The sequence below is a fragment of the Macaca thibetana genome, chromosome 12, assembly GCF_024542745.1.
Source record: "Macaca thibetana thibetana isolate TM-01 chromosome 12, ASM2454274v1, whole genome shotgun sequence".
Classification (NCBI taxonomy): Eukaryota; Metazoa; Chordata; class Mammalia; order Primates; family Cercopithecidae; genus Macaca; species Macaca thibetana.
Window position 1 is genome coordinate 99,171,103 of NC_065589.1, and position 23,679 is coordinate 99,194,781.

General features: G+C 39.4%; 2 protein-coding genes across 2 annotated transcripts in view; one reads left to right on the forward strand and one right to left on the reverse strand.

The window, feature by feature from the left end:
- The window catches only part of LOC126932656 (uncharacterized), a 262,990-nt gene that overhangs the window by 108,129 nt on the left and 131,182 nt on the right, over nt 1–23,679 (forward strand). The window lies entirely within an intron of this gene.
- The window catches only part of ARHGAP15 (Rho GTPase activating protein 15), a 629,043-nt gene continuing 626,685 nt past the window's right edge, over nt 21,322–23,679 (reverse strand). Inside the window, exon 14 of the mRNA XM_050751741.1 lies at nt 21,322–21,685. Within this exon, the coding sequence (XP_050607698.1) occupies nt 21,502–21,685 (184 nt within the window). The 3' untranslated portion in view covers nt 21,322–21,501. The remainder of the gene's footprint in view (nt 21,686–23,679) is intronic.

A 23,679-nucleotide genomic window follows, 5' to 3' on the forward strand; every position in this document is an offset into this window, starting at 1 on the left:
GATGGAGTCATCACTCTGCTATTCCCTCATGTGCACTAATAAATTTGTATGCCTTTCCTCTAGGAATCTGTATTTTGTCAGTAGATTTTAAGTGAACCTTCAGTGGGCAAAGAAGTTTTCCCTTGGTCTCTGCAATGTCCATTACATGTAAAGATCTATCATTGTACTCATCTTATCTCGACAAAATTGCTCTTGTCTTTCTCCACCATAATACTGTGGCAAAATTAACCCTGATCTAACTAAAATGTCCATCTCTTCTCCCCATTCATTTATTCATTTGTTCACCCAATACATTTTTCATGGAATGCCCACTCTGCTCAGAGCTAGATAGAACAGTGGACAAATGAAGCAGAGTTCCCTGCCTTCATAAAACTTATACTCAACATTGCTAGATTTTCTTAGAGACTTCTCTTTTTACCTTCTTAAAAATATTTTTTTCTGTATTTCCTCCCACCTAGAACATTCCACATGCTTCCCCCACTATTTTTTTTTCCCCCCCGAGATGGAGTCTTGCTCTGTCGCCCAGGCTGGAGTGCAGTGGCGCGATCTAGGCTCACTGCAAGCTCCACCTCCCGGGTTCACGCTATTCTTCTGCCTCAGCCTCCCGAGTAGCTGGGACTACAGGCACCCGCCACCATGTCTGGCTAATTTTTTGTATTTTCAGTAGAGACGGGATTTCACTGTGTTAGCCAGGATGGGTTCGATCTCCTGACCTAGTGATCCACCTGCCTTGGCTTCCCAAATTGTTGGGATTACAGGCGTGAGCCACCGCACCCAGCCGCTTCCCCCACTATTCTTAGCTAGTCACCCAGCCATAGAAAAAAAGAAACTAATCAGAGATGTACATTTTTATATTTCCACCTCCTAACATGCCCAACTGTACGTGTACCCGTCTGTCTTCTTTCCATTTACCTGAAAGAAATTAGTTTTCTTGTATCCATTTCTTCTCTTGTGCTGCCTTCTTGAGGACTTCATTCCCCTGAATCATCAGTTTTCTTCTCTGATCTGGATCCCACTAGCATATAAGAATGCCAAAGCAAGTATCTTTCACATTGGGGAAAAAAAAAAAAAAAACACCAAAACAACAAACCTCTACTGACCCCACAGTCCCCTCCTGTGTTTCAAAGCAAAATTTCCCTAAAAATTTATTAAACTGTGTCTGTTAATGTTATCACTTCTTTTTCACTCTTCATGTCCAAGCTGGATGCATCATCTCCACTCCATTAGAAGTCTTGCCATGAGGCACACCTTTCCTTAGCTGCCTTGATACCACATTACCCTGGATTTCTCCATAGTTTCCCCCTACCTTTTTAATTACTCTTTCCCAGTCATTTTTCAGTGTCTACTTCTCCCATATTCCTCCTCTGAATATTGACTGAGACCAGTTCTAGACCATCTTATCTCCATCTACCTTCTCTGCCTAGCTGACCTCATCTAGCCCATGGCTTTAAATAATACCTACATGTTTATATCTCCAGCTATAACTTCTCCCATGAAGCCCAAAATACTTACTGCCTACTCAAGACGTCCTTTTGGATATGTGGTAGACATCTAGTCATTGCAAACTTAATGTGTTTAAGAAAGAAGTCTTGATTTATCCCTTGACTAAACTATCTTTGCTCCCCAATCTTTACCATTTCAATAAATGGCACTGACATCCAGCATCTTAGAAGGAAAGCTGGGGAAAGCTCCCTGATTCCTTCCCCTCCCCTTCATTCTCTAAGATAAATTCATTCATGTGTCGTCTTGATCATTTTTCCAAAAGGTATTTCCATCTCCACTGCTTCCATCTTGTCCACATCATTGTTGCTTGGTCTCCCTGTTTCCATTCTACAACTGTTGTAATCCTTCTCTACCCAGAAGCTATGATGATCAGTTAGATCATGTAGCTCGCCTGACTACAATGATTTTAGGCTGCCAGTATCACTTAAAATGAAACCTGAACACCTTGTAATTCCCCACAGGGTTCCCTCTGCTCTGTCTGGTGTCATCACCTAATACTCACTTCCTGCCTCACTATTTTCCCACTGTGCCTCTCTCTCTTCTGTGTCATAACTGCATGAGCGAGCTTGTCTATGCCCTTTTGGTTGCCTTTCCCTGCAATGTTGATTTCTGGTCTCATGATGTGCTGCCTGCTTTCGTATTTGTTTCTACGGTTTCCGGTGAAATGTAAGCACCTCTCAGAAGGGCCTTCTGAAGTGGACCCTTACCTAAAGTGGATGTCTCCCCACCACTCCTCATCCTCATCGTGTAATTGTCTTCATTCTCTGAGAGAACTTATAAGCTGAGACTATCTTGTTTGTTTATTTGATTAATTAAATGTTGTTTGCTGCTTCCAGTAGAATATAAACTACTTGAGGGCAGGGACCTGGTCGGATTCAATCAATTCTGTATCCCCATAACCTAAAACAGTACCTTTCCTAAGCAAGGCTCACAGTAAATGTAGGTTGACTGAATGAATGAATGAATTATAATCATTAATGCCACGAAGAAACTCATAGGTAAAAGGGAAGATGCCTACAAGAAGGCAGGAGACAGAATGAATTCTGGAATGGTAAATGTATGTCCCAAGGAGCCTGGAGAAAAGTGTTGGGTTAAATTTTTCCTTTTTAAAGTAGTTTACCTTGGTTAAAAAAATTACTACCTAACATTTAAAACCAGTGAACTACATCTCTATACCAGACTGCTGAGACATTAAAAACAACATGAAAGTAAAAAAAGTAAGTTTTGAAGTGACACAGAGTATCCATGTATAAAAATGCAAAACTACATATACATATATTGTTTATATATGTAACTTATGTGGTAAAAGTCTAAAACATTGATTTTTTTCCAGAAGAATCCATGCTATATTCATTATAGTGGTTACTTCTGAGATGGGAAGGGAATGAACTTTAGGCAGGGGACAAAAGACACTTCAGTTTTATCTGCAAAGTTTCGTTTCTGTTATTTAAAAAGTCTGAAGCATGTTTGATGAAGTGCTATCATTCTGCAGTTGGATGGGGGTGGGTTGATGTGTTTATTATATTTTTATTTATAATGACTGTACTTTAGCATTGAAAACAAGTTAAAGGCTATTATATACCTGTGGCCTGAGGGGAGCTTTAGGAATTGATTCATAAAATATAATGTCCTTATGTTTAAATCAAGGGTTAACTAATTCAATTTGGCATCTATCTTTGTGATTCTTGGGTGGGCTCCCTTTTGGCTGGCGTCTGTGTTTTGGGTCAGACTGAAGTGGTGTGGAATGTGGAAATAGGAGGGAAAACATCTGCACTAACTCAGATATCTCCACTGTTCCTCCAGGGTCTTTGTTTGTATGTTTGTTTTGTTTCATTTTCTGACATAAGAGTAGCAAAAGCAACAAATGTCATTTGTTGAGGACATTTTACATGTTTGGGACTCTCTGCACATTATTGCATTCAATACTCACAACGGTGTTAGGTGGGTACTATTATCCTTGTTTTATAGGTGAGAAGGCTGAGACTTTGAGGTAACTTATACCAGGCCACACAGCTAGTAGACGCAACAGAGGCAGGAGTCAAAGCTAAGTTTATTTGACCCTAAAGCTGGTGGGTTTCTATTATACTCCTTTGCCTATTGCACTCTGACCCCAAAGTGCCTATTTAACTTCTAGAATGTTCATTTCAGGCTTTGCTTTGGATTTAAAGCTGCCTCCCTTTCACCCACACATTTGGTCAATGACCTATATCTTTCCTGAAAGACGATTTAAACTGAGCTGAGTTTCAAGTCTAAGAGACTGATAGTCACATGACTTAGTATCCAGCATTCCTACCACAAACTGGAATTTTATGGGTAAAAAAGTCGTATATGTATATGTGTGTGTGTATATATATATGTGCATACACACAAGTATATACATACATGTACTAACTGCTTCTCAACAAAACATATATATGTATGTCTTAAAAGAGTTTGACAGAAGATACCATGTGAAAGTAAAGAAAGAAGCAAAAATAGGTAATATTAAGAACTATACTCCTAAAATTTTGAATTTGAGCTAACCAATGCTGTGCTGTATCTCAAGATTCATTTCTTTCTTTCTTCTTCTTCTTCTTTTTTTTGAGACAGAGTCTTGCTCTGTCACCCAGGCTCCTAGAGTCTTGCTCCTGCACCCAGGAGTGCAGTGGCATGATCTTGGCTCACTGCAACCTCCACCTCCTGGGTTCAAGTGATTCTTCTGCCTCAGCCTCCCGAGTAGCTGGCATTACAGGCACATGCCACCATGCCTGGCTAAGTTTTCTATTTTTTGTAGAGACTGGGTTTCACCATGTTGGCCAGGCTAGTCTCGAGCTCCTGATCTCTGGTGATCTGCCTGCCTCGTCCTCCCAAAGTGTTGGAATTACAGGTGTGAGCCACCACACCCAGCCTCAGGATTCATTTTATCTTTATGTTCCCTAAAGCAGCTAGAGCAGTGTCTGTGGCATGAATTTGTCAAACAGGTGATGTGCATTTAGACATCCATCCCCTACACGGGGCCCTACCTCTCACCTGAGTTTTTGCACGTTGGTCTGGTGTGCCAGAGCCTACGCCCCCTAGGACTCACCCCAGGTGCCACTTCTAGGAGCTCCCACCACACCAACAGCCCATGAGAGAGGAATCTGCCTTGTTGCCTGCTGGATGGAAAGGCCCATCTGGGCTACTGTGTTCATGAGTGTAAAATAGCTGATAAACTATTCAAAAATAAGTAATAGATTTTCCTTTTAAAATGTTTTATTCACTGTCTTAGTCCATTTTCTGTTGATAATAATAGAAAACTTGAAACTGGGTAACTTATAAAGGAAAGCAACGTATGGAGGTTGAGAAGTCCAAATCTGATGAGGACTCTCTGAAGAGTGGCAGGGTATCACATGGTGGAGGGGGCTGAGTGTGCTAACATGCTAACTCAAGCCTTTCTTCCTCTCCCGATAAAGCCACCAGTTTCCCTCCCATGATAAGCCACTATTCTGTGTACCATTAATACATGAATAGATTGATCTATTCATGAGGGCAGAGCCTTTGCAATCCAATCACCTCTTAAAGGCCCTCCCTCCTAGCATTGCCATACTGGGGGCCAAGTTTCAACATGTGTTTTGAGAGAAGACACTCAAACCATAGCATTCACTTACCCCCACAAGTGACTGAGAATTTCAGGAATTATGGTATAAAAATAGAAAAATATTTTGGGGGAAATGATCCTTCTATGTGTCTCGAAGAAGATATATTGCTGCCTTTTTGTTTTTCTGTGTTATAATTCTAATATTCATACCAGGTAGGATACTAACAGGGTAGAAATAAAAGAGTAAAACTGCTTTTTCTGGAATTATGTAGACAGTTTTTCTCTTTCAGAGCTGATTGGGGACTAGAGATTCCTGTAATGAAGGCAAATGAAGAATATCATTTAGAGTTCAATAAGAGTGGGTGAAAAAGGATTTTTTTAAAAAGTTGTAGCCATGATATTGAAAATATGAGAGAGGAAATTAAAAAAAAAATCAACACATAAAAGTCCTGAGCTTGAGTCCTTGGAAAAATAAAATTTTACATTAGCATGTATAGATGCATGTTTTCTCTAATTTGTTGCTGTGAAATCATTTTGTTGAATTCGTCGGAATGTCAACCTGTGGGCTTTAAAACATACTTACATTGGCCAGGATAACAGTGATAACAGCAACTGTAATGCCACAAGCTTCTTCGCAGCCTTCTTCTGGATTCTGAAGAATTTAAACGCTAACAAAAAATCAATTTCTTGGATATAGAGGGCAGTTATACTAGTCACTTTGTGCTCACCTGGGAGAGTGGATTTATTTGTAGAAGTTTTAAATAACTCATCTAAGGGGAAAGAAGAGATTAGATCATATAAAGGAAAATTTCTGAGATTAAATAGGTCTCCTTTGTGACCTTCTGTTTTGATTCCTTCATAAATATACTTGAGAATCACCTTGTGGTGGGGATGGCAGGAATAGTCCCAGGCCCAAGATTTACTTAGAAAGGTAAATAAAGCTTCTTTTTATTGTCAAGTTGAAATGCACTACAGCCTGATAACTACAGGCCATCATAACAATTTTTATAAGTCTTAATTGCTTCTTGGGCTCTACGTCCACTTTGAGAGCAGTGGTCAGTTATTGTTCCCTTCCCCCATCTTGCCCATGAAAATGAATTTGTCTCTTAAATTTCTTCAGTGCTCTGTAAGTTGATTGGATGGTGACATGGTTTGGCTCTGTGTCCCCACCCAAATCTCATGTCGATTTGCAATCTTCAATGTTGGAGGGAGAGGCCTGGTGGAGGTGATGGGATCATGGGAGCGGGTTTCCCCTTGCTGTTCTCATGATAGAGAGTGAGTTCTCATGAGATCTGATGGTTTAAAAGAGTGCGGTGCTTCCCCCTTAGCTCGCTCTCTCCTGGTCTGCCATAGTAAGACGTAATTGCTTCCCTTTCGTCTTCTGCCATGACTGTAAGTTTCCTGAGGTCTTCCAGCTATGCTTCCTGTATAGCCTGTGGAACTGTGAGTCAATTAAACCTCTTTTCTTTGTAAATTACCCAGTCTCAGGTATGTCTTTATTGCTGTGTGAGAACAGACTAATACAGATGGTTAGGTGAAATAACTCATGAAAAGTCACTTTTGTCTAGTTTTATTTTACCTGCACTATAATTTCTGACTCTATAACAGAGTACCTTTTCAGGTACCTTTTAAACAAATTTACAGGTGAAATGAGATAATGGCTCAAATGTGCTTTAAAACATTCAAACAAAAAAAAAGTGGTAGACAGATGAGATAAGATTAGAAAAATGTTAGTAGTTGTTAAAGCTGGGCAATGAGTATCTAGAGTTTTTATTACATTATCCTATCTGCTTTTGAGTATGTGTACAATTTTCCTTTTGCATTTTTTAGCTGAAATTCTATAAAAAAAATCTCCTAATCAACTATTTGGTTATCCTGAAATACTATTCATATAAGAGAGTCAGAATAAATGCTTGGTTTGTTTCCTTTTTTTTTTTTTTTGATGGAATTTTGCTCTTGTTGCCCAAGCTGGGGTGCAATGGTATGACTTCGGCTCACCACAACCTCTGCCTCCTGGGTTCAAGCGATTCTCCTGCCTCAGCCTCCCGAGTAGCTGGGATTACAGGCACGCACCACCAGGCCTGACTAATTTTGTATTTTTGGTAGAGATGGGATTTCTCCATGTTGGTCAGGCTGGTCTCAAATTCCAGACCTCAGGTGATCCGCCCGCCTCGGCCTCCCAAAGTGCTGGGATTACAGGTGTGAGCCACCGCACCCAGTCTTTTTTATTTCTCTGTTTTCTTAGCACTCTTTTTTGGTGAGCAGTGAATTTGTATTTCCTTTCTTTTGTTAGTATTATTACCTGGATTTAGGAAACATGTTTGATATCTTTCGATCTACTGCAGTTGTTACACATTAGGCTGCTCAGTTTATGGCAGTTTATGCCAGTGGAAGTCTCTTCAGGTTGGTTTTGGCACCTTTTGACCCGGTTCTATTACTCTTTGGTGGCTCCCTTGTCTTTTGGCACAATGAGCGGCTCCAGAGGCACCTTGTACTTTTCCTATCCAAGAACAAGAATCTGTTATTTCTCCAAGAGCTTGGGCATTTTAATCCATGCCACAGAGGTGTCTACCTGTTCAAACCACAGGTAGGGCACACTGTGAAGTAAGGTTACATTGCGATAATATTGGTTAATAGAAATTTAATGGAAAGGTTTCTTTGGAAGAGCTGCTGCCAGACATTTGTTCTTATGATTGGGGATGTGGCCCAGTCCTTGCACAGATACTACTTAATATTACAGCTGGCCTGTACCAACCAGCTAGCTCTTTTTACTTGCTCAAGACTTATTTTGGCTTCCAAACACCTGTCACGCTCGGTTCTGTATGTACTCGGTTCAGTGGACTTGAATTTTTCCAGGGTCCAACTTTGCCTTTAGAATAACTGGCTTCTAAGTTATATTTGGTTCATGCTTGTCCACTCAGTGTCAAAAAGAGTCAAAAGCAAACACCAACATCGTTGCCAGTTAACTTGTCTTAATAACTTTTTTGGCCGTGACAGTGATTGCTAAAACTATAGTTACCAGTTATTGCACAGTTTCCCCGAAGGCTTTGCATATAAAAATCTCATCTCACTTAATCCTCACCACAATCTTATGAAGTGAGTGTTACTGTTGCCATTTTACAGGTGGGCACACTGAGGCTTGGAGAGGTCAGGCTGCTGCTTTAAGGAGCTGGGAGTCACACACAAAGCTCTGAATCCAAAGCTGGCATCTTCAACAATGGTTTGATACTTTCTCCATTGCTCAGAAATGTTAGAGATACAAGGAAATGTAAGACATGGTTTTTCTTCTCAAGGATTTATAATCCTAATTGAGAAAGATAGGATCTCCATAGAAAAAAAAAATATTTTTTCCAACATGGAGAAGCCTATGAAAAGACACATGTAGTCGTTTCCCTTTCAATCCACCTACCTGGTATTGCCAGATTAATTTTACAAAAATGTTTTTGCTGTCATTACCCCCCTGCTTAAAACTTCAAAGGTCCCCCACTGCCTACAGGATAAAGTCCAACTCTATTGCTTGGCATTTCAGGGCTTCCAAAATTTGGCCCTTACCTATCTTCTCATGTGTGAAATTCCACTGTGAAGCTGGCTCATGAACTGAGCTTCTACACCAAATGACACGTCTGGTGCTCTATGCTTTTGTGTTCCAAAAATTTTGTCACATTAAGGGCACCCTTGTTTTCCTTTTTTGTTTTTTTTGAGATGAATTTTCGCTCTTGTTGCCCAGGCTAGAGTGTCAATGGCATCATCTTGGCTCACTGCAACCTCTGCCTCCCAGGTTCAAGTGATTCTCCTCTCTCAGCCTCCTGAGTAGCTGGGATTACAGGAGTCTGCCACCATGCCCGGCTAAATTTGTATTTTTAGTAGAGATGGGGTTTCACCATGTTGGCTAGGCTGGTCTTGAACTCCTGACCTCAGGTGATCTGCCAGCCTCGGCCTCCCAAAGTGCTGGGATTACAGGTGTGAGCCACCATACCTGGCCAACCTTGTTTTCTTCAGCCCCCCCTTTTGAAAGATGATCCATAAAAGATGCAAAGCCAAAGATGCAAAGCCAGTTGTCCCTCTGACTTCCCTGGTGGAACACTCAAACTGGTCTTATAAATACATCTTGTCAATTTCACCTCTGGGCCTTTGCTTATGTCACACCTCTGCCTCGATGACTTCCTTTATTCCTTGCTTCAAGACCCTCTTGCTATCATGGAGCCTCTCCTAGTTTATCCAGGCCCTTGTTTAACATGATCTCATTTGAAATTCTTTAGAACTTTTTGTCTCTGTCAATTACCATATATAGCCTTAAATTACCACTTATATATTTTTAAAATTATACTTGGGCTTTTTCTAATTATAAAAGTAACAAATGCCAAAAGTAAAAACTTGAAGATGTGCCAGGAGCAATGGGAGAAAATTAATTACTGTGACAATCTCACAACCAGAGGATCACCACTGCTAATATTTTGTTGTGTGTGTACATACATATTAACAATAGCATATTGTACCTATGATTTTGTAACCTGCTTCTTTCTATTAGCAAATTTCTCTTGTCAATAGTATTTAAACACAACTGATTTTAAATGTCTCCATAATATTCATCATATAAATGTTCCTTTGTGTAATTATTTGATCTTATATTACTATATATTTACATTATTTTTCTATTATAATGTTAAAGTAGATATATTTGGGGTAATACTCTAACACTTCTTATCTTTTTGGTACAGAGGAGCTAAGAGTATTTGTCTAAAGGTAGACATACCTGGCTCAAAGTCACTTCCTAGCTCTATAGCCCTTAGGCAATGATGTAACTTTTCTAAGCTTACATTTTTTCATCTTTGAAATATTCATCACCTTACTGCCTACATCATAGAATTGTTGCAAGATAACTGCCACGTGGTAAGTTGGTAGTAAGTGTGGGATATTATGATTTTTGTTTTTGCCTCATCTCTCTTCATCTATGACTAGATAATAAATCCCTTAAGGAAAAGGCTTTGTTTCGTGGGATCTGTGCTTGTTGTCCTCATGTCTGTCCCACTGTATTGTGCATAAGTGGTGGCTAACAACTGTTTGTTGATAATGACAAGGATGCCCCGATATGCGCTGAATACTTGCTATGTAAGAAGTTACCCTTAGCAGCACTCCCATGCAAATTTGAAACTTTTCTGGAGACCCAAAGACTTTAAACTTTTCTGATCCAAATGCTCATTTTTGTTGCTAATCTTAGTCTTCTAATGTTCCAATTTTCCCCTGTATTCTTTACCTTCTGGTTGTTACCATCCGTGTTGATTGGCCCTCCTCGTTATAGATTATGTTTACATACAAGGGGCTGGGAGGATCTATGCTCCCCTCATGCGATGGTATTTCTGGGGCACTAATGCATGGTGCTGTGAAACACGTCTTTGGCTGAGCTAGCCAGTTCAAAAGCCAGCTTCACAGCGGAATTTCACACATGCAAATGAACCATTGTGATCTTAGTCATGAAAATTCATGGAATAGTGGCTAGTTCAGTGTGGATGACCTGTCAATTTGGCAGCCAATCAGTTGGTTAAACATCCAAATTACTGGCCAGTTACTCAGTCTAAAGCTAGTCTTCCTGCTTGTTACTGGGTTCTATGTAATCCTATTAAAAGCAATGACATTCTCTTTGATTTGTGGCAGCTAATGGTGTAGAAGTACCACACAGGCACGGGACATGTGTCTGGCACGGTTTACATGTGGGCATTGTGAAAATGGACCACTTTTGTTACTGTTGAATTTATTCTTAAAACTCTAAATGTCCTTTGTTGAATAATAGGTGAAGTATCCTAATTTCATGGGTGCCCCTATTTATTATTTTTATCAATTATAAATGGGAGTTCCTCTAAGGATTGAATAATTTTGTTTTGATATGTACTAATTGATTTTGTTGGATCTATAGTCAGCTCCTTGGACTTGCTCGTACCGTCAGGCAGTTGGACAGAAAGCCGTAGAGACTCCTCAGGGTCTGTTAGAACTTGGGATTTGATTGACAGTGACCCATCTACAGTTCAATTTAGACAAAAGGTAGCAGTATTGATAGGCTGGGAAATGCATCTAGAACAGTAATTCCTAGTCACAGACCTCTTTGAGAATATGACGAAAACTCCAGACTTGGACTCCAGAAAAATGTGCCAAAAATCTAGCATGAAGGTTCTGAGAGTTCCCGCATCTGTTGAAGTCCAGGGGTCCAGGGACCCAGGAAACCTATGTTAAAATTCCTGCACTGAACATCAGGGTAGGGAGTGGGAATAAAGAGAGAGAGAGAAACAGAGAAGGAGGCACCAAGATAGAAAAAGATAAAAGAGCCACAGAAGAGAGTAGACTCAGAAGTAGAGAGAGACTGAGAGGCTGAAAGTAGATGTAACTGTAGTTCTCTTAGCAGACCGTAGTGTCCCAAAGCTATGCATAATTAGGTTTGAATAAACACTTTCTTATGTCCAGAATCTTGAGTTCTTATTCTGTCAAATAAAAATCTCCCATATGAAAGACATGACATATGTTTCACCTGAGGAATTTTTGACAGTGTTGAGAAACATACAGGAATAAGCATTTCATTTTAAAGGCAAGCATGAAGATTTTTAAAAGAACAGTATAAGTGAAAGGGTCAGTTGGCTTGTAAATGCAAAAGCTCTTGTGTTTACTGAAGGCCATTGATAGAAAAATTGTAGTAAAAATACTGATTGGGAAGCATCGGTCACACTTTTTTTCAGAGTTTTTAATATATAGTATATTGTATTTTCTTTTCACAACAACCCTTTTAGGCAGGGCAAAAACTGCTATATGTGTTTCAAACATGAAGAAATTGAGACACGTGTATGGAGACTTGTCTGGAATGATGAATACTCCATAAAAAAGTGAATTCTGGAAACCAGATTTCCCAGCTCTGATTCTCAGGTGAATCCATATATCCCTGTTAGATATTAACACCCACATAGCCAGTGCATATTACAAATATAGTGTCCTCTTGTTTCTTAAAATGAAATAAAATTGATGAATTGAAACATATGAATTAAAAATAGTGTTCTTGATATGGGACAAAATAACAGGTTCAGAACTTTAGAATGTAGGAGACCCTAGATATGAATAATCTCACCTACTCATGTTAAGGACAAGGACCTGACCCAGAGGGCTTGAGATATGAACAAGGACCTGGTGACTGGAAATATGCAGAAGAGACACTAACAGTATAATGAAATAAGGACTTGCTCTCAACTCTGCTTTTTTTCCTATCCCCACCCAGGGGAGGAGCAGGATTTAAAAGCATCTATTCTGTGTTTTATATAATTTAGATGGAATGATTTGATAATTTTGAAAAATCAGGTGTGAATCAAATCCAGTTCTCTTCTCAGACTATACCTTGGAACTTGAAAATACTGAACAGTGTTTCTCAGAAGTTGTCTCTATAGGATAATGTAAAATTCTTTACATTCTGTTGACCTGGGAAGTTTTACGTGGCTAAGAAAATACAGTAGAATAATTGCTCTCCTTCTCAGACTATAGTAGAGATTCCTAGGTTAAGATAGGTAATTCATGTTTCGAGGATGAATATAGTCATATATATCCACACATGCCCATATTCAATTATACATGATTGTGATATATATCTATATATTGATATATATATATATGTTGATATATATATATGTTGATATATAATCATGAGCATTTATAAAAGCATTAGGCCTGCAGGATATTTAAACACTCTTCATTTGTAACTTGCTTTTTCTGGGGGAATTATTTAGCTATACAAGATATCACCATATTCCTTTTTTTTTAATATAATAAACATGTCTAGTCAAAGAAGGCATTAATGAAGCAATTCCCCAAATAAAACAGCCCATGATATCTGAGTTGCAGCAGAGAGAGAGTGTGGTCTTTGTAGTTTAATCAAGATCACAAGACTTGTTTTGAGCGTCTGTCATCTTTAATTTTACGGCACTTCATTTCAGAGTAGGACTGCCAGGGTCACATGCAATTAAAACACAGGCAAGATTTGTCTTGTGAAATCTTAACATAAAAAGTAATGTGTTACTCCATTTTAACTTTTCTACTGAACTCTGTGAACTCACTAATTACTTTTCCCCCCTCTTGTCACCTTTTTGATATGACATGTATTTTATAGAGGAGATAGAAATTTGGATTTTTTAATATCATGCATATGATTGAGGATAACAAAATTGAACCAGAGAAAAAAGGAACGCGTTTTTCAGAAATACATTTTTTAGTAATATCTGAGTACTCCAGCTTCAATTACAAAGAACCTCATAGATCAAATTCTAGGAAATAACTGTTAATCTGCTTAACTAGGGCAGGTAGAAGTGTAATAACGGACCAGAGATTTTACAGAGGCCAGGATCGTGAACCAGAGTTTATTCTCTGGGGTGCGGGCGATAGTGCTTTTATGTGATTGGCTGAGAAAAGCATTAAAAGCCAGCGCCTACGTGGAGATTTGGAGCACAAGGAGGGTTGTTGCATCATAGTGATCAGTAAATTGCATAGACCCTTATTAACCTTATTGATAAGGAGCTTAGGGAAGACCGAGTCAGGACGCAATATATTCTTCTTTTTGTTCTCCTGTCTGTCTCCGTTTGCAATCCCAGCTGCTTTGTATGGAGAGCTTTTATGCAGCACCTCAAAATTCAATGTGAGTAGCTGCGCCTTTAAGTTAGAGCCAGGGAATGGAGTGGGAGCCAGCCCATGCACAGGGGGCTCAGGGCCTATTTAACTGGTGCTGGGGACACCTGGAGAATGTTTGAAAATTTTGTGCTTAAAGAATCTTTTATATTACTCCTCTTTCAATGCAGCTGGGGTCTGTAGGGATCAGGGGATTATTTTTGATACCTGTCGAAAAGAGTTATGTCTACACTGATTTTCCATCCCTCACTACTAATTAACCTTATTGTATACAGGAAACAGTGTATTTAATACCTGCATTCTTTCTGTAATGCCAAGTAAAATGAAATCCAGTGTGAAATCTAGTTAGCGTTTGCCTTTTTGAAGTCATTTTTAAGTTTCCAGTTTTAGTGACTGTGACCTCAGAACTGATAGCTAGAAAAATAGTGAGCTCAAACCAATTTTGGTTTCAATTGTATTCCTCACTCCCTCCAACTTAAAAGCTGCCTTTCACCTGGTCTGGTGAGGAGAATGGAGGAATGGAACATCTCGAGCTGGACCACGTTTCTCTGGAGTCTTCCATGTTGGCCTCTGCCTGTGGTTGTGAGGTTTCCCTTTATGTCCCATAGGCTGTCCCCTGCTCCATTAACCTGGTTTCTCTCCTTGGCAGTTGAACACCTGTGTCCCGTTCTTTTCAATCTGGGAGGCTGAAATTTGACAGAAACATCATGGCAAAGTTGTGCAGCAGCGATGCAAGTAGATGCTGACTAAAAGGGAGGAATCTGAGCCCAGGATAAAATGTTCAAGAAAATCCCATTGGTGGAATGTTTGTGAGAGAAAAAAAAAAGGTAGGGTCTAGCAAGAAAGAGCAGAAATTAAACTGTGTAAAATGTCACCAAATGATGTGGAAAAATCCACATGTCTTCAAGTATGCTGCACAATATGGACTTAGAACACATTTTGTGAGTGATGTGAGAATGGTTAGCACAATGGTTACATTTCTGCTCTTAAAATTCCAGTGTGTGTGCGCATGTGTGTGTGCACGTGTGTCAAGTAAACTTGTTAGCTAAAATGGTGCCAGAGGAAAGTGAGGATTTTTAGGCCACTGCCTTGTATTTTCCAGATTTCTTGGCTTTTGAGATTTTCATATGTTGGTCGGAATGCCTATGCCCTGTAGCATATGTCTGACATGTAAACCACACATTGATAAGTGCAGGGAAGGGGGGTAGAAGATGCTGCTGGGTGTCACAGATGCCTGAGACCCCCTCCTCCTCCCAGCTGACTAGAAGCAGGACATCAACATTTGCTGTCAGCCTTGCATGAGTTAGATTGGTGAATCTTAACATCTCTCCACTGCGTCTGTGATTTAGTCAGCATTTCTTGGGGATCTGCACCTCAAGAGAGGTAGCTGAAGGAATGTCTGTCTGATGGCCCTTGTGTAGGTGGGACTAAGAGTCAACACAAATACCACTGATTTGGCTGCACATAATATGCTACATTTAACTTGATAGGAAACCTGACGGTGGATCATATTTAATGTTGCTAGTGTTCTGGGTGTTTGTCTCGGTTCACTGGTACACCAAGTGTGTACAGAGCCCCAAGCACGGGCTTGGTGTTGGCACTCTTACTCACTGCTTTCTTAGCACTCTCCTTATTGAATGAGAAGTATTCTATAGAATCCTGCTGATGGCCTAAGACTTTTGTGGACCCTGCATGCTTTGCTTCAAGCATAAAATAGCAAAACTCAGTTGTATAAGTCTATAAGGTGTGTGTGTGTGTGTGTGTGTGTGTGTGTGTGTATCTTCCTTCAAGTCTCTTACCAAGACAGCTATACATTTTCATTTGGAAACACTACTACAGAAAATTGTCATCTTTTTGTACAAAATGTTCATTGTATTCACATCATTTGAATGATTCAGGATCACTCTCTGGCAGCATGAGACATGGCATGTCTTAATGCCTGCCTCTTTTTCAATTATATTTGAGAGGAAGGCTGCTGGGACCCACTTTTTTCATGTTTCACAGGACCCCTAAAGGGTCAGATTTAAGTTCAATACAATATTAGATAGTAAGATATGATAGATGTTAACAGGACACTGACAAATATGATCCAACACAGCATAATACAACATAACGTGCGGTCGAAGCTACCCCTACAGGTACCTGTAAAGATGGTTAAAGAGGCTTCTGTTCTGTCCTCTCCATAATGCAGTAAAAAAATTAGTACAATGTCTGCAAAACATGTAGGCAAACAAAATGCTACACAAATATTAAAATTATAGAAATAACATGAATGAGATTAGCCGTCTACTCATAAGAACAGAGTTACTCTGTATTTCTTTGAAAAAATTGTATAATATCCCTCTTGTTCTTTTAAGAAAATTCATATGAAAGTGAAACTTTCATCAGGTGTTTTAACAGGAGAATGACCAGGCACCCTCACAAGTAGTAGAAATATCTGGGGATGTTTATGCACTTACATTTCTTTCAGTGTCTTTTCCTAATTAAGTGATCATATGGTACAGTGGCCATATTACTTAGATTCAAATATTGACCTGGCACATACTACTTACATGAACTTGGTAATTTCATTGTTTTTTTCTTCTCAATTTCCTCAAATATAAATCAGGGATAATTATAGTGTCTCCCTCTGTAGAGTCATCAAGATTAAATAAAACAATATATATCAATTGCAGTTCATGGCATATAACAAGTGCTCTATAAATGTTAGCTAATCAAAATTAGTCTTCCCATGACTCATTTCTTGATGGTCCTCTGGGTGGCCAGAGGAGCAATATTGGCTCAAGAAAAAGGAGGGAGAGGTCAGAGCCAGGTATGACAGAAGTGACCCTATGATTATCTGGGGATGATGCTGGTAGCATGCACACTCATTGACTTGGGCATGACTTGGCCAAAATAGCTTAAGATGGTTACTGTCAAATGGCAAACCACTGCCAGAATCTAGAATTAACCTCCATTGCAACCCAGCAAGTAAGCCAGAAACAGACCTGGTATGGGAGTTCTGCATAACAACAGATGGTCTTTGCACTTAGCAGTCATAATGAAGAGATGGCAGGTAAAACCCTGAAGAAGTTTAATAGCATGATGCACCATAATATCAATTTCTCTATTGGCTGCTGCTCTCTGAATTGAGACTTGCATTAACAGTCCTATAGCAATAATCTTCTGTCTGGAAATGGTGCCTATAATTTCTTCCTGCTTCAAATTCCACTCCATAATGTTGCCATGAGAATCTTTACAGCTTTGATAAAGTTACCTCCCCGCTAAAAAAAGACCTTCAGGGTCTCAAAATTGAATAGAGACTTAGGATAACACATCTTAGTATGGCATTCAGAATTTTTCTTTGAGTCAGGTCCCAACCTTCCTTCTCATTGTTTTCAGAACATAAAGTTATTAATAAACTGGAAATCTATCATCCACATCTTTTAGGGATAACTTGGAATTTCATGGTGTATTACCCATTTTAATTTCTTTCATATGATTCCATTACATAGCTGGAAAGGCAAAATAAGACAAGTAGAAAACAGAGACCCAGCTAGAGTAAATAATTTGCTCAGGGTCGACACAGCAAGTTCTCCTAAGTGCAAAGTGTGCAGGTTTTCTGCTCTTTCCCATTGCTGTGGCTCATTCGCTCATCCCCACAATCTGCTCCATGTGCGACCACTTTCTGGGGAGCAAGCTTTGTGACACTAAGGTCCTTGGGCTGAGTCCGCTGAGCTGTGTTTTATTTGGTGCCCTTAAAAATCAGATTTCACATAAGATCCTGAATTTCTGGCTTTTCAAGAAAGAGCTGAAGGTCTGGCAACATTGTGCCCACATTCCCACATAAGCAACATCAGCTCCAGCTGAGTAGAAGCTGACCCTTTTGGCCAGGCGTTAAGCTTGACTTTTCCACAGCTGCTACCGCTTCATACGCTTACTGCCTGTTCCTCTTGACTCATTTCTATCACTGCCTGGCCCCACTAGGCATCTGAATTTGCAACCCTTGGTTTAAAGAAAGAGAAAAGGAGCTATCTATGTCCTAAAGATAAGATCAAACAGTGTTGAAAATATAAAATGTGATTGTTGTATTTCCAGAAAGTCTTCATTTTTTGGTATTAAGATGTAAGTTTCCTGGGAGAGAGTTGATGTTGTTTTGGTTCGATTTCTCATTTTTGACAACAGAGCAATTTGACCCAGAACCCTTAGCAACAGTCCTTTTTGGCTGAAAATCTTTGCAGGGCCTTTTAATTAGGAATTGACAGGGTGATTAACTTATAATTCACAAAAATAAATGTGGAAAAGAGAAGTACAGGTCAATTTCTAGCTGTGTTAAACTGTAAGGACAGCACCATTGGCAAGTGACTGCTTCCTTTTAACAGCTTTTAAAATTTTACTTAATTGGATCCTTTGTTTTCTAATTGGATAGGGAGAACCATCATATGGCTTTCAATTACTAGCTGTGGCACGGTGATCCTGTCATATGGCACATGCTAAGAAAGTCAGACTGTCAACATGTAAGATGAAATATATACCATCTCCAAGAAGCTTTCTGTGTCAATAAGAAAGAGAGGAAACCTCCGATATCCTGGGTAGGTAAAGGCATGCTGAAACGGGACATAATAACTAGCTTGATTTTCTAGGGACTTGTGTTTCCATTCTACAGACTAAGTTATAATTTCTTAAAATGTTTCATCATCATAATTAGAACTGACCCTAAGAATATAAGATTATAATTTTATTCCACACACAAACACATACATGAGAAAATGCTAGTCTCCTCAAACTAATTTTTCTCCTGCCCATTGGTGAGTTTAGACATTCTCTAAGAAACGAAGTTCCTCTATAGCTTTCTGGCTTTACAACCTCTATGGGATCCCTTTTGCCTACAGGATAAAATCTGAATATGTTATCATGGCCTATATCTGATCCCAACATCTTTCTCTAGCTTCATATTCCAAAATTGCTAGGCATGCACTTCACCCTCTATTCACTGAACTTCTCATTTTTCCTTGGAGATGTCAGGTCTTTCATGACTCTGTTCATGCCATTCCTGCTTCCTGGTGTGTCTTCTGCATTTTTCTTTGGTAAATCTTATTCATTGGTCAAGATTAGATTGAAAAGCTTACCTTCCCGATGAAGCCTCATCTGACTTTGTAACAGAATCAGAGAGTTACTGTCTGTAACTGAGTCTTCTGGTATTTGTCAACCACTGAGCATTGTTAATATGTCTGGAATAGCTTCTGTTCTGTTTGCCCATTCATTCAACAATACATTATGAGCGTCTTTAAATATAGGTGCTGAATCCTGGGTCTACACGCTTGCCAAGACGGCTAAGGCACCTCATCTTGTATTGAACTGTAATTGTTAGGGATAGTCTCCCTCACTGGACTGAAACTACCCAGGGTAGAAATATTGGTCTTATTTAATATTTGTGTCACCAGTGCCTAGAATTTTGCCTGGTTCAAACTAGGAGATAAGGAAACACTCACTGGTGTTTCATGACTTTTTGCTGGAGAATATTGACCAGTTATATGAAATCTAACCTTTTAGTCAACCTAGTATACTTATAATCTCAATTTTTAAACATGGAATACTTGATATGGCCATTGTTACTGTATTTGAGATGTTATGGAATCTAATAACCTTTTGGTGTAACCCTTTTTATGCCTGTAGTGTGTTAAGTCAGATCCTGTGATGGGCACTTTGGCTCAGCACCTTGGAATGGCCTTTTCCCAGAGAGGAAACACATTCTCTGATTAAATGCCCTTAGCAGGCAGGGACAGGACACAGCTGGGGTTTGAATCAGGCTAAATCCCATCAGATTAGAAATCAAGAAGCTGGTGCTTTTGAAGATTATAAATCTGGAAAGCAGCAGAGACAAGGGGCTGTGAGTCCCTGCCCAAAGCAGGTAGTGCCACTTCTCTTTGGCTTTCATTGCTGGTTCTCTCTGGCTGATGCTTCCAGAATAACTTTAAAGATGGACCCGTGTGAAGGGATAAGATTTTAATGCTAGAACGACTGAATCTACTCTCCCCCAACGCTTCAAAAAGGGAAGTAATTTCAAAGTCTTGGGAAAGACCTAATTGAGAATACGGAATGGCATGGAAATGAGAATGACTTGAAATAGAACGCCAGAAACTCGTTTCATGTCTCCATGTTTTTCTGAAAGGCATAATTGCAGTTTTACATATAAGAATCGCTTAAAGCTTGCAAGTCTGCCAGCGCGCTGTTACTGGTGACTTTAGATCATGGGGGTCTGTTTCATGTGACTTTTTTCGGCTTTTCGTGTGTGTATACGTCATACTGGATGAAACTGCACTTCAGCACATATTGTGGCTTCTCTGTTGTTGGCTACAAGCCCACTTACTGGCGCCATTGCTAAAATGAAGACATTCAAGAGGGACAAGGGAGTCCTCCGCTTCCTCAGGCAGCTCCATGGATGTTGGAGCTGCCTGCACATCTGGCTGTCAAACAGCTTATGCCGCGGAGCTCATTATTGCTCTAAGTGTTTGCTCTGGATCTGTGCTTCACGCGTTTTATTTACATGCTTTATTTTTCATTTTATGAACAAATCGATAACTAGACTTACTCTTTATCACACTGGATTAGTTTTATTTATTCCCTTTGAATTTGATTAAAAAGCTGTCAAACGTAAGTCTACATTTTTATCAGCAGAATACTTTCATAAAACCCGTATGAGATGTGTTCAACTAGAACATACTTTTCAAAATAAAACAATGTTTGATATATTCTAGACAGTTACCCTTTTGTTTATCCATGACAACTGAAACTAACCATCAAATGGATAAAGCAATCTAAGTCTAGTCAAGTAATCCTTAGGGCATATGAAAAAAAAGGCCTTTAAAAAAAGTTATTTTTCTAGATGGATTTAATGTAATTCACCAATAAAGCATTCTCAGAAGCATAATAAAAATTCTACATAAAATGACATAGCCAGGGAAAAGGAAGATATACAGTTTGATGAAGATTCAAAATGGATGTTAGCATTAAAAATGAGCAGTCAGGCAATTCCTGTGTAATATAAAGATCAAAATTGCAGGACACTAATTTTGCTTCTAATTTATAAGATAGTGAGTTTATGGGACTACAAATAGTATTTATAAAAAAAATTCAATGGCAAATGCTTTGAACTGTCATTTTTTCTTGAGAAAAATTGCCATTCAACATGTTATATTTATAAATTTCACTGTATAGCATTCAAAATAGCTGGACTATATTTATATATACAGAAATATTCTGAAAAGATGAAATATATCTGTTTTGGTTGTGAACCAGATCTCCTTCATTCTATTTACAAATTAATAGCTTCTGCCTTCCTACCTCTTTGTGTTCTATCCGTGTCCAAGTAACAGTATGGAGTCATGCCTAAGGCAGCCTGGATCTTGGGAAAGCACATGTGTGCACATGCACCCCTACTCCCAACCACACTTACTCGCTCATATCTCCACATACACAACCGCACACCCGATTTCCCTGGAGCAGCATTAAGGCCATTTTTTGAATATGTGCTGTTCTTTGCATATTATTTAATAGCATGAGGCATGCATGATGTGTTCCTAGAAGTGCTAGAAGGAATAGCACCAAAGGGGTTAATGTAGAACACATATAGCAAATATTGTCAATTATTTTATTCAAATGTTTGGAACTTAAACACAAAATCATCATTAAGTTTTCACAAAATGAGGCATCTGTCGCTTGAAAGGCAAAAAATATTTCAGAAATATGTTTACAGAAATGTAAAAATATTAGGCATCAAGACAGATGTGAACGTATTCAGTAGCTTGTCTTGTCTGTCAGTCTTCCTCCGAGCTGAAGATCTTACTGTACTCGCTCAGCATGAGCTCAGCTATCTGGTTCTGGTAGACCATGTGGATCGCCATGTTTCCTGTTTCATTTTCAGCTCGCAGGAGGGTGGGTCCAAATACAATCCCTAAGCTTTGTGTGGACATGAGGTTCTTGGAGGCTTTGGCCACTATCCTGTGTAGAGAGAGAGAAAAAAGTAATTCCACTGGAGTTTGAAGTGAAGTTGTGGTTACTTTGGAGTGATTAAAAAAGGTTTTTCATTCAGGAAAAGTAACTGCATTACAACATTATTTAATCTTCTACCCTACATACTTTACTATATGGAAGTAGAACCTATGAGTTTTGGGGAAAGGATACATTGCCTTGTCCAACTGTTTACCCCATTATACCTGAGCATTGTGAATACTCAACAAATATTTGTGAAATGAATGAGTAAGTATATTAAACAGTAAAAATGACTGTGAAGTTAACAAGATGCAGCCTTTAAAATGCTTAGAGACAATTGAGGAAACAGGTGAGAGGCATGCAAAAAAAAAAAATATTAGAACTCAAACAAAATAACCAGAACAATGTCTGTACAATTAGTAATTGAAGGTAGGCTTTTAAAAATTAAGTTTTTTGTGATTAGTGGTGAGTAAAGTATTCCTGGCAAATGCTAATTGGAATGTGTTTTGTAGAGGAGATAGGTTCTGAGACAGTTTGGTATATGGCAAAATTCTAAGTGTCTCCATTCATTTGGACAGCCAATTTAGCTTACTGCCACAATAAAATGCAGAATCCTGTAGCATTTGCACAGGAAAAGAGCCCCATTGGAATCAAATATGTATTTGCTTGTGTGAGGATCCTATGGAGAGCTGGAATACCAATGAAACACTAGGATTTGGTTTTATTAATGGTAATGACTTGCCTGTTCCAACACAGGACTCCTAAAAAGAAAATAAAGCCCCATCCTAGAAACTGATAATTAAAAAAGTAATGCTATTCTGACGGCTGAAGCCTACTTGATTTTATATTAAAATTCAGGAGAGTGGGGTTTTAGTGATAAGGAAATAAGGACAGCATATGGAAAGACAGGGTGCTAAGAAATATCAAACTCTTCATTCTATCAGACATCCCAACCCAAGGGAAATAAGAGTGTGGAAAATAAAGCAAGGCAAAGGAACACTTTTTTACCAGACAGTGGGGTCTCTGGCTTCAGAGCTCAGTGTGGAACATTGTTGAGTTGGTTGGACTTTAGAGGCCTCTCTTTGTTTGGCCTAAGTGGGCCTACATATCTCTGAATCACAGGAGGCAGAAAGACTGGTATTATAGTAGTCCCCCCTTATCTTCGGGGGATATGCTCCAGGAACCCCACCCCCCAGCCAGTGGATGCCTGAAACCTTAGATAGCACCGAACCGGATTGCCATCTATTGGAACATGTTTCTCTTCCATCCACAGATGTAATGCCATTTCCATCTTAACTTAGCACTCATCATGCACTGTGGCCATAACTTTTGCAGTGTGAGGTGCAACAGCAAGCCTAGCACACGTTTATTTTTCCTTCTTGACAATTTCACAGATGGAAGATTCATTCTTACCATAAATCACAGCAACCTCAGCATACAATTTTTATTCTTTCCTTATTAAGTCGAGACCTTCCACCTTTCCACTGAAAGGAAGCATGTTACGGCTTCTCTTTGGCATATGTGAATTGCCAGCATCACTACTCGTGCGCTTTGGGGGCCATTGTGAAGTAAAATAAGGAATCCTCGAACACAAGCACTGTGATGCCACAATATTGAGCTGATAACTGGGAGGGCTACCCTATGAATGATGGCACCAGGGCAGACAGCTTGGAGACTCTGGACAAACGGAGGAGTTACATCCCAGGTGGGAGAACTCATCATGCTACTCAGAATGCTATGCCTCTTATTAATTGCATATTTCTGGAATTTTCCATTTCATACTTTCAGACTGTGGTTGACTTTGGATGACTGAGACCATGGAAAGTGAAACCATAGATAAGGGGGACTGTTGCATTTTTTTTTCCCTTCACAAACCTGAATCTCTGAAGAACCACTTCTGTGACCAAGAGGCCATGCTGTCCATCTCTTGAAAGAGATTGAGCAGGGCCAACGCCATGCGTGTACTGCCTGGTACCTGCCCACCACCAAGCAAGCTCATGGCA